The 12,885-nt window shown below is 36.9% G+C and overlaps 1 protein-coding gene across 1 annotated transcript in view; it reads right to left on the bottom strand.

The window, feature by feature from the left end:
- Positions 1-12,885, bottom strand: part of Themis (thymocyte selection associated) — a 160,226-nt gene that overhangs the window by 10,261 nt on the left and 137,080 nt on the right. The window contains exon 5 of the mRNA XM_048354052.1: positions 2,042-2,194. Within this exon, the coding sequence (XP_048210009.1) occupies positions 2,063-2,194 (132 nt within the window). The 3' untranslated portion in view covers positions 2,042-2,062. The remainder of the gene's footprint in view (positions 1-2,041; positions 2,195-12,885) is intronic.

The raw sequence follows: 12,885 nt of genomic DNA on the forward strand, positions 1-12,885 counted from the left end.
AGGAGATCGTATGCATTATATTTTTTGTTCTTTATGTGTTTAGTTCCTGTTTTGATCAGTTGCATACAAATATATTCTATTGTAAGTGTTATAATACTAATCAGAAATATATCTCCTATGAAGAATTTAGTAAAAAATATATCCCACTGGTAGTATTTTTGTCCTTTACGTCTGGTTATGTGTACTTACCCAGGTCTTTCCAAGAACAATTTATGTTGTTTATTGTATATGAAATACAATAAAAGTCAAAAGAGAAAGTGTAGAAAGGGTTTCATTTGCCCATCCTAAACTCAAAGGAAACTATCAAATTCCCTATTAAGGGATGAGCTATCAATACTATGCATGATAAATGTTAAGTACGAATCCAATTAGCCTCTAAAAATGAAGGCATATATCCCATGTTATGTAAGATAAAGTTTGAAAACATTTTATCTATGCTCTAATCTATCTTGCATATATATATGAAATTTATATATGAATTTATATATGAAATTTTCATGCAGTTATTACTCATAACAAAGAAAAACTAATTTACTGGATTTTCAGAGGGGAAAGCAAATAGAAACAGGTATGCACAAAGGATAATTTCTAAGCAAACACATATGGAAATTAACCTAAGAAAGGAGACTTCATTTCACTTTCTCTAGTGAATCTGATAAATCTCAATTGCCTTGAATCATTCATTACTTGAATCCCAGTTCCTCTATGTCTTTAAAACCATTGCTTATGAGAAATATTTTGAGAGCAGGGACTTTCATGGACTGTAACATATTTTGTATTATTCAGCAAGGCACAGAGCTGGGCTGCCATTCTATTATCACACACACACACACACACACACACACACACACACAGAAGATTAGATAATAAGTTTCTCTTAGCTTGAAACAAAAACTTTGATCTCAGGAATTGTGTTATCTGGTAGTTTTTTAGTATCCATAATCCCAAAAGAAAAAAATAGTTTCCATTGAATTAATAATGGCTTTGAGTCTCAACATACTACAGCAATTTTCACTACGGTGGTTGTTTCTTTTATAGTCACACTTGATTAGTATTTGAAATGTGGAGGAATTGCAATATGCATGGTTTTCAAAGCCCTTTACAGAATTTCATTTTTATCACTTGCAGAGAGTCAATGAAAAGGTAATAAGAAAAGCTCTATGGGATATTTTTATAGGAATGTCAGAAGCCAGTAAGCTAACTACATGAAAGAATCCAGATTGTACAGACAGGGTTTGGAGCAGAAACACTTCAGAGACTTTATATCTAGTATTTTGACTTTTACATGTCCTTGGAGAAAAAAGTGTGCTAGCTACAAAACCAAATAAGGAGATGGAAGGAACATACGGTATGCTTAAGAATAATTACAGTTTCAATTTTCCTACAAACTAAATGTGAAGTTTCAAAGATAAAGTGTAATAGAAATTGAGCTGGTTTGGTGTGTCTACAATATTGTCAAAAGCAAATTCTTATTTCCCTTGCTAACTCATCCCCGATTTCTACCAGATGGAACTTAGTCCCGGTGGCTTAGCTGAATGCTACCAACGCCTCGATGAGCTCTTGTTTTGCTCTCTGCAGAGATGAAAAATTTCAGATCATCATCTCTAGAAACTAAGCCATCACAGTTGAAATTTACAAATTTGATTACTTACTACATTTGATTATGTATCTGACACATTTAAAAATTTCAAGGCATCTCAACTATTAACCTCCTTTCAAGCCACAAATCTTTCTTGTTCATTCTTCTATTACAGATTTCAAAACATTATTATCATAACAATACGAGAGATCACAATACAAATCTTGGGCCACAAAAGCCATAAATGAAGAAAAATGTAATTATGGAAAACAATGAATAGTCCTAACAGTATTGTGAGTGTTTAATATTATGCTTCACTTAAAACTTCATTTCCAAAAGGATTGGAGGACAGGGTAGTCATTTCAGATGAAACATATATTTCAAACGAAAGGCAGTACAAACATTCACATTGTACCTTTGTCAGACAGGCAGTTGAAACCACAATCCTGGGGCTTAACTAACCTCTAGTCATAGTGGTGCTTGCTACTGAAGGGTCTCATCCTTGCTCTTCTGTTTCTCCACCTTTGGTGAATCATTGCGACGACCAACTGGCACTCTTGAGTCCAGGCAAGCTTGATTGGAGTGAATTTTCTTGGATATGTCCAAACGGTGACTCTGAAATGACACAGGCCACCGTGATTGATTTTTATAAGGAAATTATCAGTTCAAAATAAATATTCTGTAAAGATATGACAAGAATAAATATTTATCATATAACCAATCATTTCTTTATGGCTAAACAAGAACCTTCCCTATGTACATTATATTTTGTGGAAATCTAGGTGTGAATTTTCTTAGGTAACCTTAGTGACTAGAAGAACTTATTTTAATCAGAGAAAGTCATCTTTAAGCACTGTTTGTATATATGGCTTTTTCTTTGTGAAGCTTCTAAAATATTTCTCATTTAGAACATTTTACCCAATTTACATTCTTTTAGTTACCGAATCCAGTGTTTTAATATATTACATAATTAATTATCATTACTAGTATTATTATTGTTATTGTCATTATAGTTGTGATGTTGGGGGGTTGGATCCAGGGTTTGTGTATGCCAGGCAGGCACCCTAACTTGTGAGTCATATTTGCAGCTCTGTAATAAAATCTTCATGTGAGTTTTATATTATTGGACTCTTTATACAGAAGAAATCTATTCTTTATAACTTTTCATTTTTGGTGGTACTGAGGTTTGAAGTCAGATCCTATAAGTTCTAGGTAGGCAATGCTTTAGTACTTGAGCCACTCAATCAGTTCTTTTTTGCACTGGTTATTTTCAAGATAGGATTCATTCGTCCAGATCAGCCTCAGCTGTCATCTTCCTATTTGCTCTTCCTTTTGTGGCTAGGATGACAAGTGCATACTAATAAGCTCAGTCATTTTGTTTCTCCTGTACGTTTAGGCATGTGCCAGCATATCAAGCCATTGATTGAGATGCAATCTCCTGACTTGTGACTTTGGCTGGCTTTGAACAATTATTTCACCTTCTAAATAGTTAGGTTACAGTTTTGAACCTCTGAGACAACTCAGAACAAATCTTAATAAATATTCTAAATTGACAATCCATGTTGCAAGCATTCTGCAAATCTGACAAAGCTCCTTTAGTCAATTTAAGCATCATAATTTATGATAACAAAGACACAACATAAATAGCTCTATCACTCACATCACTATGAGAGATATTTTAGTGTTTGCCATTATACTGACCCATTGTACATATTTCAAGAATCATCAGTTTGAGCCCAAACTGAAGACCAAAGTAGGAAAAGAAATTTCAACACTTTGTCTCATACTCAAATTCAGACTACAGTTCAATTTGAATATGATTATAGAATGTTTTTAGATGCACCATCAAAATTAGCCAATTAATTTTGGCCATCCACATTAGCTATTTTGGCTCATTATAAGTAGCAAAATGAATAACTTTTCTCTAAGTTCTTTTCATAGACGAGGTGTTGAATCAAATTTATTAAAAACTTGATTTTATAGAATGAAAAGCTTTTAAAGCTTGGAGAGTACCAATAAGAAAATGATCAGTATAATTACATAATTTTGTTAAAATGAACAGTGCCAGGGCTCAGAGGCACGAGCCCTCTGACAAAGGCTGAGTCTTTGCGGTCCATGGTGACACAAAGCTTAGGGCTGGTCTTTTTGTGCTAACCTGTGGGCGATTGGTTTAGTTTTCTAATTCAGTGGTCTATTTGCACACATGGCCCCAGTCCTCAGCTTTCTGTGTCCATTCCCTTTGCATGTCCTCCTATTCTGCCTTGTATGTTGTCCACATGGCCTTTTCTGGGCAAAAAACAAAAGAATTGCCACAAATGGAGACATCAAAGATGCTTGCAAATCTGATTTTGCTCATTCTTGAACATTCATTGTGAGAACCAAGGAAAAGTGTAGTCCCTTGAGCTCCTAGAAACAACAGGGCTTGTAAAATTTCACGGTCTTAGTGTTTACTCTTAGCTTCTATAACTCCAGTTTGGTGACTCTATGCTAGAGGGTTGCACCCTCACCAGTGAGACTAGTTCTTCATAGTTTGACATTTAAAAATATATGTAGCCCTTGGTCCTCTCTACTACAGCAACCATACTAATAAATTAGAAAAACAATCATAGTAATGGACTATAGAAATAATCATAGTAGTAGTTGTAGAAATGTCATGGCAACTGTCAGGTTGCTCCACTTTATGATTATTACTGGATTATTTGAGCCTGCTCATGTTTGCTTAGTTGATATTAGGGGAAAATGGTAACAATTGTTAAAAATGAAATGAATATTAGGTTAGCCTGATCATGAAATTCTGCTTCTGTAAGCTGCTTGCTTAACCCATTTGTGACTTGGACCCCCTGCATTGAACCCCTGCATGTACTACATGACCACTGGCTGTAGAATGCATAGCTTCTATCATTAAAAACCCAGCCCTACTGAGGCTCAGTGCTGTTCTTTACCATCTGGATGGTGGACAGCAGATGCTGCGCACAGCTAAATAAAGCCCCCTAGCCTGACTGACTGAGTGCTGGTGACTTTCTTGTCATGGGTTTGAGTCCTAGGTGATCAGGATACTACATCATTAGACCATGAGTGGCTATCCCACTTGTCCAAGCTAAAGCAAACAATAAGTTTAAGGAATCCTAGATAGTTGAATGAAGTCAGCCTACGTCAGATTCAAGGAAGCCTCACAGCCTTATGATCTAAACAGTTATTTCGGCTATATGTTATTAGAATTTTCTGGTGGTCATGTGAAAGTGTGTGGTGATAACTAGCAAATGCAATAATTCCATATCTATGGAATCCCAGACACAGGGGCTTGTGAGAGAGATTCCAAATGGCTCAAATACAAGGTCTAAAATTGCTAAAGCAGAGAATTAAAAACAGGGTGCGGTCAGTCATTTCCCATTTCTCATCCTGAAAGATAAGCCTTAAAGGTGCTATCAGGTGGTGAACTGGCTGTGCCTCATAGTGGGCCCTCTGTGCCTCAGGCATGGAGAAATGGCATGATAATAACCAAAGAAATAAAACTCTAGCAATGACACCAAGTTTTCAACCATACATTTACATTGAGAAAATGTACATGCATGCAAAGAATAGAAGAACAGGTAAGTTTGGACCAACATGCATCACCCTTTAAGAATACTTTATAGCTGTATTTACAAAATAAATGATGTTTATTCTGTGCACTTTCCAGTTAAATAGTCATTTGAAATGAGTCATTAGGATCCTGGCTGCTAATACAAAGTGGCTATTAAATTATTTTCTGTGTTATCCTTGGCTTGTAGTTTGCATGCTGATTTTAGTGTTCTTGCAAAAGTAATGATCTAATTACAAGGTACTGAATGTTTCTCCTGAACAAAGAAAAGAATAAAATAAACATTTCCCAAAATAATGATCACTAAGACATCCGTGAAACAGTTTTTTTTTTCTACATTTATCTTTCATGTCATATGTAAGGCCATTTTGTCAGGTAGAATTATTCTTTTTTTTTTTTTTTTTGCCATCCCTGGGACTTGAACTCATTGCCTGAACAGTGTCCCTAGCTTCTTTTTGCTCAAGGTTAACACTCTGCCACTTGAGACACAGCACCACTTCTTGTTTTTTCTGTGTATGTGGTGCTGAGGAATCGAACCCATGGCTTCATGCATGCTAGGCAAGCACTCTACCACTACACCATATTCCCAGCCCTGTAAAATCATTCTTTACCATACAATTTATTGAGATCCCCAATTGATGTATCTACATGTACCTTATCTCCCCAAAGGCAAAGAAGTTTGATTTTCTTAGAGGGCTACAAATGACCTGTCTTGGCCAAGGATGAAATAGCCACCATATTCAAAACAACATCAGGCATCCCAGATAATGCACTTTCCTTTGTGCTTTGTGAAAATAGCAGTCCTCTAATCAGCTAAACAAATGCAACCTGGTTCTTATCTGCTTTACAAACAATTGCTCCATTACACTATTTTTCAATGAGACAACAAATTTAAGAGGTACTTCACAAGAAATTTCAAACAATATTTAGTGACATTCTCTTTAAGTTTCTTCTGGGGAGTTAAACTTGACTTGGGACAATAACAATAGCAGTATTTCAGAGACTATGCATGAAAGGAGTATTACAAACCAATCCAGAGAATATAAGCTTGATGTATATATTCCAATTATCATTCCAGAGAATACTCAGTCCTCTAGGTAATCTTTCTCAGTGTATGGTTGGGGTACAGAGTTCTCTTATGGTTGAATTACCATAAATAGTCTGTGGCCATACCATCATGAATGTTCCCGATCTCATCTGAATTACCATAAATAATGACATAGAAGATTATTAAGATCAATTTTTTGAACCTACTGAAAATATATAACTCTGGAAGAATTTTGTTGTCTACTGTGTGCTCTACTGTGTGTGTGTTCTTTTGTTATATGATTCAGCTATCATAAATAATTTAGAAGATTACCAAGTGTTCCTTTTAAAAATAAAGTTAAAAAATTTAGCCCAGTGTGGTTATTCATGCCTATAATCTGAGCCACATAGACGTGGGAATCAGGAGAATAATTGTTTGAGGCCAGCCTGCGCAAAAAGTTAGCAAGACCTCATTTCAATCAATAAGCCTAGCATGGTGGTATTCACTTGTATTCTCAGGTACATGGGAGGCCACGGGTAAGAACATTTCTATCTCAAGCCAGCTCCAGGAGGAAAAAAAATATATTAAAACCCTTTTTGAAAAAGGAACCTAAAGCAAAAATGAGTGTAGGGATGGCTCAAGTGGCATAGTTTTTGCCTAATAAGCATAAGGCCCTGAATTAATATTTCCAAAAAGAAAACTCTCATGAGGCCTTACAAAAATCCAATTTCATTGAGATAAAGGCTTGTATTTTTTCCTAGGAAAATACTTAACTAAGCAAGAACATATATGGTAAAAAAAACAATCTAAATCGAATAATGTAGTTCTCTCTCTTGTAACCAAGTTTGAAATTTCCTGTAGTCATCAACACACTCATAAACTGCCTTCTATGTCATCTTTGTCCCAGTTGAAAGTAAATTCTTGGGCCCAATTGTGGTTGACAGATAGTCAACATCAGATCAATCTTTTCTTCTCTGTCTGTTCCAAGAATCACCAGAAGTTCAGACATTTAAAGAAAGATTGGGAGTTTTCCATTGATTTTCTTCCTTCATTAGGCTCATACAAGAGATATTAGGCCACAGAACAGAAGATGCCTGTAGCTATTTTCCAGTTGTTTTGATAAAGATGACAGCCTTCCATTCCTGGGCCTTCTACCCCTTCAAAACTAGCAAGGCCTAGATTCAAGAATAGACATGTCTGTCAAACTATGATTTTGCCATGTTCCCTTGGAAAGAAATCCCTCATTTTCTTGTAAGATTATTGTAAATCCTCACCTTCTAATACCCATTTCAACAGCATGTTTGGTATTAAAATAAGAGATTATCAGTACTCATTGTTCAATAACATATTCCTCTGTTATTTTTGCTGAAACTGGAAAAGAGCTTATTTGACATTCCGAAGTCATTCTATCCTGATTTGACTTTGAGTTGATCACCCTCTTGGGAAAAATAAAATTCTACCCTGCCAATACAAGATGTCAGTATAATCCTATACTTTGAAGAGTTTAGGAATTCTTGTTCACAGTATTTGGGTAGAGAACCCAATTAATTCATTAATCACTTAATTCCGCTTCTTCCTACTCAAATGTTCTATGAACTTAGCCAAAGATAGACAAAGATAGGACATTTTAAGTGATGCTTCATCGAAGTATTTTTATTTTAGAATAGGAATTGAAGAGATAGCTAATATATACAGTCGTGATTCTCAAAGAGACAAAAGAGAAGCCCCACTGCCTTGAAGATATTAGCATCATCACTCCAGATACTGAACAAACATCAGAGAAGGGTGGTTATTTTAGAGATAACATGGTAAGCATTTTCCCTGTAAAAACCTAGGTCAGCTTACCAAAAATGTTGATGGTATAAACCCTGGAGTAGCTTTGTATATACAGATAAATATTTCTTCTTCTTTTATTTCTTCCTACAAATTTATTTATTTATATATATATTTTTTATTATCAAACTGAATTACAGAGAGGTTACAGTTTCATACATTAGGCATTGGATACGTTTCTTGTACTGTTTGTTACCTCGTCCCTCATTCCCCCTTCCCCCCTCCCCCTTAAAAGTAATTAATTTGAATGGCATGGTCATAAACATTCGTGGCTCTTAGTTTAATGGAAAAATAAAATCTCCCACATTTTTGTGAGAGGAATTGGTGGCCAGAGGGCAAGAAAATGATCTTATTTTGTATTACAGGAACAGAAATTCCAATGGATGAAAGTATGTGACACATTTTGGGGGGTTAAATTAGTTTTTGCAGAAATTAATTTTGAATTAGGGGACATATGAATAGCATTTGAACAGTGTCCAGCAGAGTCCTGTGTACCACAGATGGCAGATGACACCCTTAGTGTGCTACATAATAGGTTTGTAGCTAGGCAGATTGTTCCAGTTTCATTTCCTTCAAATTGCATTTGAAATCACCTTAACCTTTCACATGCTAAACCATAGCCTCCCACATCAGTCTTTGAAAAGCATACATCTGGGCTGTTGTTACATTGTTGCTTGAGCTAGAAACCATTTTAATGAGTATGATTTATCTCACTAGTTCTTCAAGCATTCACATGACACAAGTTAAGTGTTGTTAAAATATTAAAATCTCATGCTATGTGACAAGTGCCCAACACAGGGTGAGGTGCTTGAACAGATCTTTCTACCTCACATCAACTCAATTCTGCAAACATTCCTTTAAAACCCTCTCCCATAGAAGCCACTCTTCTGACTACTTCTGACTCAAGGGTCTGTTTTGCCCATCCTCTTTCTAATATATTTATTTATACTCCTTGTTTAACATTTTAAAGCTATTTGTAACTGATAAACACAACTGGACACTTAATTGAACATGATTCTTTGGACATATATATTATGTACTGTTCAATGTATGCCACCATCCCACACTCCATCCACATTTCTGTACCTAAAGTCCTGGTGTTGCCTTTCATATCCAGGAATTTCCTGCCTTTTGCTTAGAATGTCCTCTTTAGTTCATGTGTCACTTCCTGTCAGCCAGTAGGACATCAAAAGACCCTCATGTTCATACCTTTCTTTCCTTATCTTTTATTTTCTTACTCTTTAAGGTCCTTATGGACTTAGAAAGAGTTCATGGGACTAGACTAAAAACTTTGCTGTCTGCCAGAGTATTTCATTCCCATGATTGTAGATTCTAAGCCTCTGATCTGTCCTGCCATTTACTGCTGCTAACCCCGCTCTTTTCTCCCAGTCTTCATTTCCATCATGAGTCTCCTCCTTCCAGGCTTCACTTGTCTCCCTAACCTTGGGGGCCTTAGTACCTGTTTAGTGGAGATAAGATCCTTTTGCCTTTCTACCCTTTTTGCTTGTCCCTAAAATATGCTTTTGCTTCTCTTAGCACCGCCCCCGCCCCCTCCTGCAGTCCCCAAATGTCCTCTTTGTTTCTGATGGAAATTCTTGTTACCTAATGGAACTTGGGTTTTCACCATGGATCAATGATCTGAAAATATCTGCTTGCTTTCCTGTGTGAGAGAGGCAGGGAGGAGATGGCAAACCCACTCTTTTCATCATATGTCCCACTGAAGTCTGGCATTCTTCACACTTAGAAGTTACTTAATCACTTAATCCATTGAGATAGTGGCCATCTGAAATCAATTCCCACAGCTTTCCTTTTCTCTCTTATCTTTATTACTGACTTACCAACTTTCCTGTCTTCTTTCTAAAGGAAATGCCTCCTCCTTTGAATGTGACCCATTTCCTTTCTACTCTCAGCTTGGTTTACTCAGTGACACTTCTATTAGCTGAGTCTCCTCCATTGTATCATCATTTCTGGTCAAAGTTTATTAAGAATAATCTCCTTTTATGGCTCCATTTTTTCCTCAGTGGTTTCACTGATAATTCTCTAATTTTCTGTCCTTAAGTCTTGTGGTCTTTCTCAGACCTGGTATTTCCTATGCATTCTGTTGCTCACATCGTTAAATATCTAATAAGTTCCCTCATCCTTCAGTCATACTCTTCTGTTTCCTAGATCTTTGTATACTTATCTCTTTGTAATACTGCTCTTTTCTTCTACCTTCTCAAACAGTGATTTCTAAACCATCCTGATTTTATATTCTTAAAATAAAAATTGTAAGTGTAAGTCAGGCAGCGGCTCACGATTGTAATTCTAGCGATGTAAGAGGTAGATATGGGGGTTAAGGCCTTAATCTAAGGCCAGCCAAGGCATAAAAGTTGAGGAGATTTGGTCTCACTCAATGGCTGGGCATGGTGGCCTGTGTCCATTATCTCAGTTATGGGGAAATTCAATGGTTGGTTACAGTGGTGTGCACCTGCCATTCTTAGTGACAGGGGGAAGCATAATTAGGAAGATTTCAGCCCAGGCTGGCCTAGATATCTCAGAATATCCAACCTTGAAAATAACCAAATGCAAAAAGGGACGGAGGGTATGGCTCAAGGAGTGATAGGCTCTGAGTTCAGTCTCTAGTACTGCCCAAATAAAGTAACCAAGTAAGAAGTAAGTAAATAGTGAGCATGAACCATAAAATTACATACATGTACTCTACAAACATATACACATATACAGGCATAAACTTTGGCTCTGTTAAGACATTATGTAGCTGGGTGCCAGTGGCATATGACTGTAATCCTAGCTACAGTGGCTGAGATCTGAGGATAATGGTTTGAAGCCAGCCCATGTAGGAAAGTCCATGAAACTCATAGCTCCAATGAACCAACAAAAAGCTAGAAGTGGAGCTATGGCTCACATGGAAGAGAGCTAGCTTTGAACAAAAATGGTCAAGGACAGTGTCAAGGACCTGAGTTCAAGCCACAGGACTGGAACAAAAACGAAAATACAAATATCATGTGCCTGTATTAAAATCTCAATTGAACTCTTAAAAGAACAAAGTTGCCAGGTGCTGGTGGCTTATGCCTGTAATCCTAGCTACTCAGGTGGTTGAGATCTGAGGATCGTAGTTCGAAGTCAGCCTGCAGAAAAGCCCCATGAGACTCTTATCTCCAATTAACTCAAAAACTGGAAGTGGTGCTGTGGCTCAAAGTGGTAGAGAGTTAGCCTTGGATAAAAAGAGCTCAGGGACAGTGCCCAGGCCCCAAGTTTTAGCCACACGACTACTACCATCATCACCACCACAATCAAGAGAAACAAAACAAAAAAAACATCAAAGTTAACTTAAAAATATTTTCATCAAAACTCATATTTTACTTAGAAGAGTATATTGAGAAAATAGTTGACTGCTTGTCATCATTTTAAAATTGGTTTAGCATTTTGTGATACAGAAATTCAATTGTTCCATAATTCAGTTGATTTATGTAACATGGAGTTTTTATGGCTATCACTGCTAAGAATGAGGCCTCACAAATATAAAAGGATCCCAACTGGAGACATTCATGATTAATTGCTCTTAGTGGTGAATGAAGGATTGACCCCCCCACCCCCACCCTATTGCCTCAGGCCCATACAGACACCAGAGGGAACCTCAATATGCAAACCTGCTTTGATAAGCAGGCAGGACATCTCACCTAGGCCCAGCAGTAAACAACCCTTTGTGGGGCAAAGGAAAAGCTCCAACTTCCTAGACCTAGTGGCTCCTTCATTAACCTGCCTCCTTGCTCAGACCCCAAGTAAGCCTGGTCCCAAATTCACCCCCTGGCACAACCTCCAAACCCACAGGAACATCTGTGCACCTTGCAGTTCCTCAACAAACAGTCCTCCCCTGTTGATGATTGAGTCTGGTCTATTCCTTTTCCGTTCTCCTCCATTTTCCCAACCATGAAGCATATATTTTCAATAAACATCTTGATGAAACTGCTGCTAAATTCCTATCCATTGTAGGCAGGTCAAACTGTTTGTAAAAGCAAAACTTATTTGAGTTAATAATTAATTATTTAATATTGTAATTACTGGAAGAAAATCAGATTTGAATAAATATTTAATGTTAGTTAATACCTTAATGATTGGATTTAAAATCCACTTGAATTCTTTAGAAGAATTTATAAATGGTTAGAACATTTGTTTCCATATTGTGAAGTTTATAAGAAGAGAGATTTTATAGGTTACACATTGTCTTTAGGAATAAAATCATATAACATAGTTATTGCAAGATATTCAACCTTCAAAACATTCTTTATGGGCTGGGGATATAGCCTAGTGGCAAGAGTGCCTGCCTCGGATACACGAGGCCCTAGGTTCGATTCCCCAGCACCACATATACAGAAAACGGCCAGAAGCGGAGCTGTGGCTCAAGTGGCAGAGTGCTAGCCTTGAGCGGGAAGAAGCCAGGGACAGTGCTCAGGCCCTGAGTCCAAGGCCCCGGACTGGCCAAAAAACAAAAAAAACAAAAAAAAATTCTTTATGGGATGGTTCTTCGATTATAGTTACATTTTTCCACTTTTGGTTAAATGACAATTTCAAATGTCAGAGGTGTTTGTTGCCAATGACTGCCAAATCTGTGAATATGCCTTGCTGCTAATAAGTCCATAATTTTAGACAAACTGTTTTGTCTTAAAATAACTAGCAAATCTCAAAATGGTACAAGCAACTCTGGAGTCACTCCCCACACCATAAAGTACCATGAAAATATTGCTGTGTTTTATGCCTTAGTTTCTATACATTAGTCAGCTTCATGACATCTTGCAGAACTTTGTAAACCTCTGGCTATAATTTCCATGCTTCAATAACTTAGAAATGTATTTCATAGGCAGACCCATT

The sequence above is a fragment of the Perognathus longimembris genome, chromosome 9 (genome assembly GCF_023159225.1).
Source record: "Perognathus longimembris pacificus isolate PPM17 chromosome 9, ASM2315922v1, whole genome shotgun sequence".
NCBI lineage: Eukaryota > Metazoa > Chordata > Mammalia > Rodentia > Heteromyidae > Perognathus > Perognathus longimembris.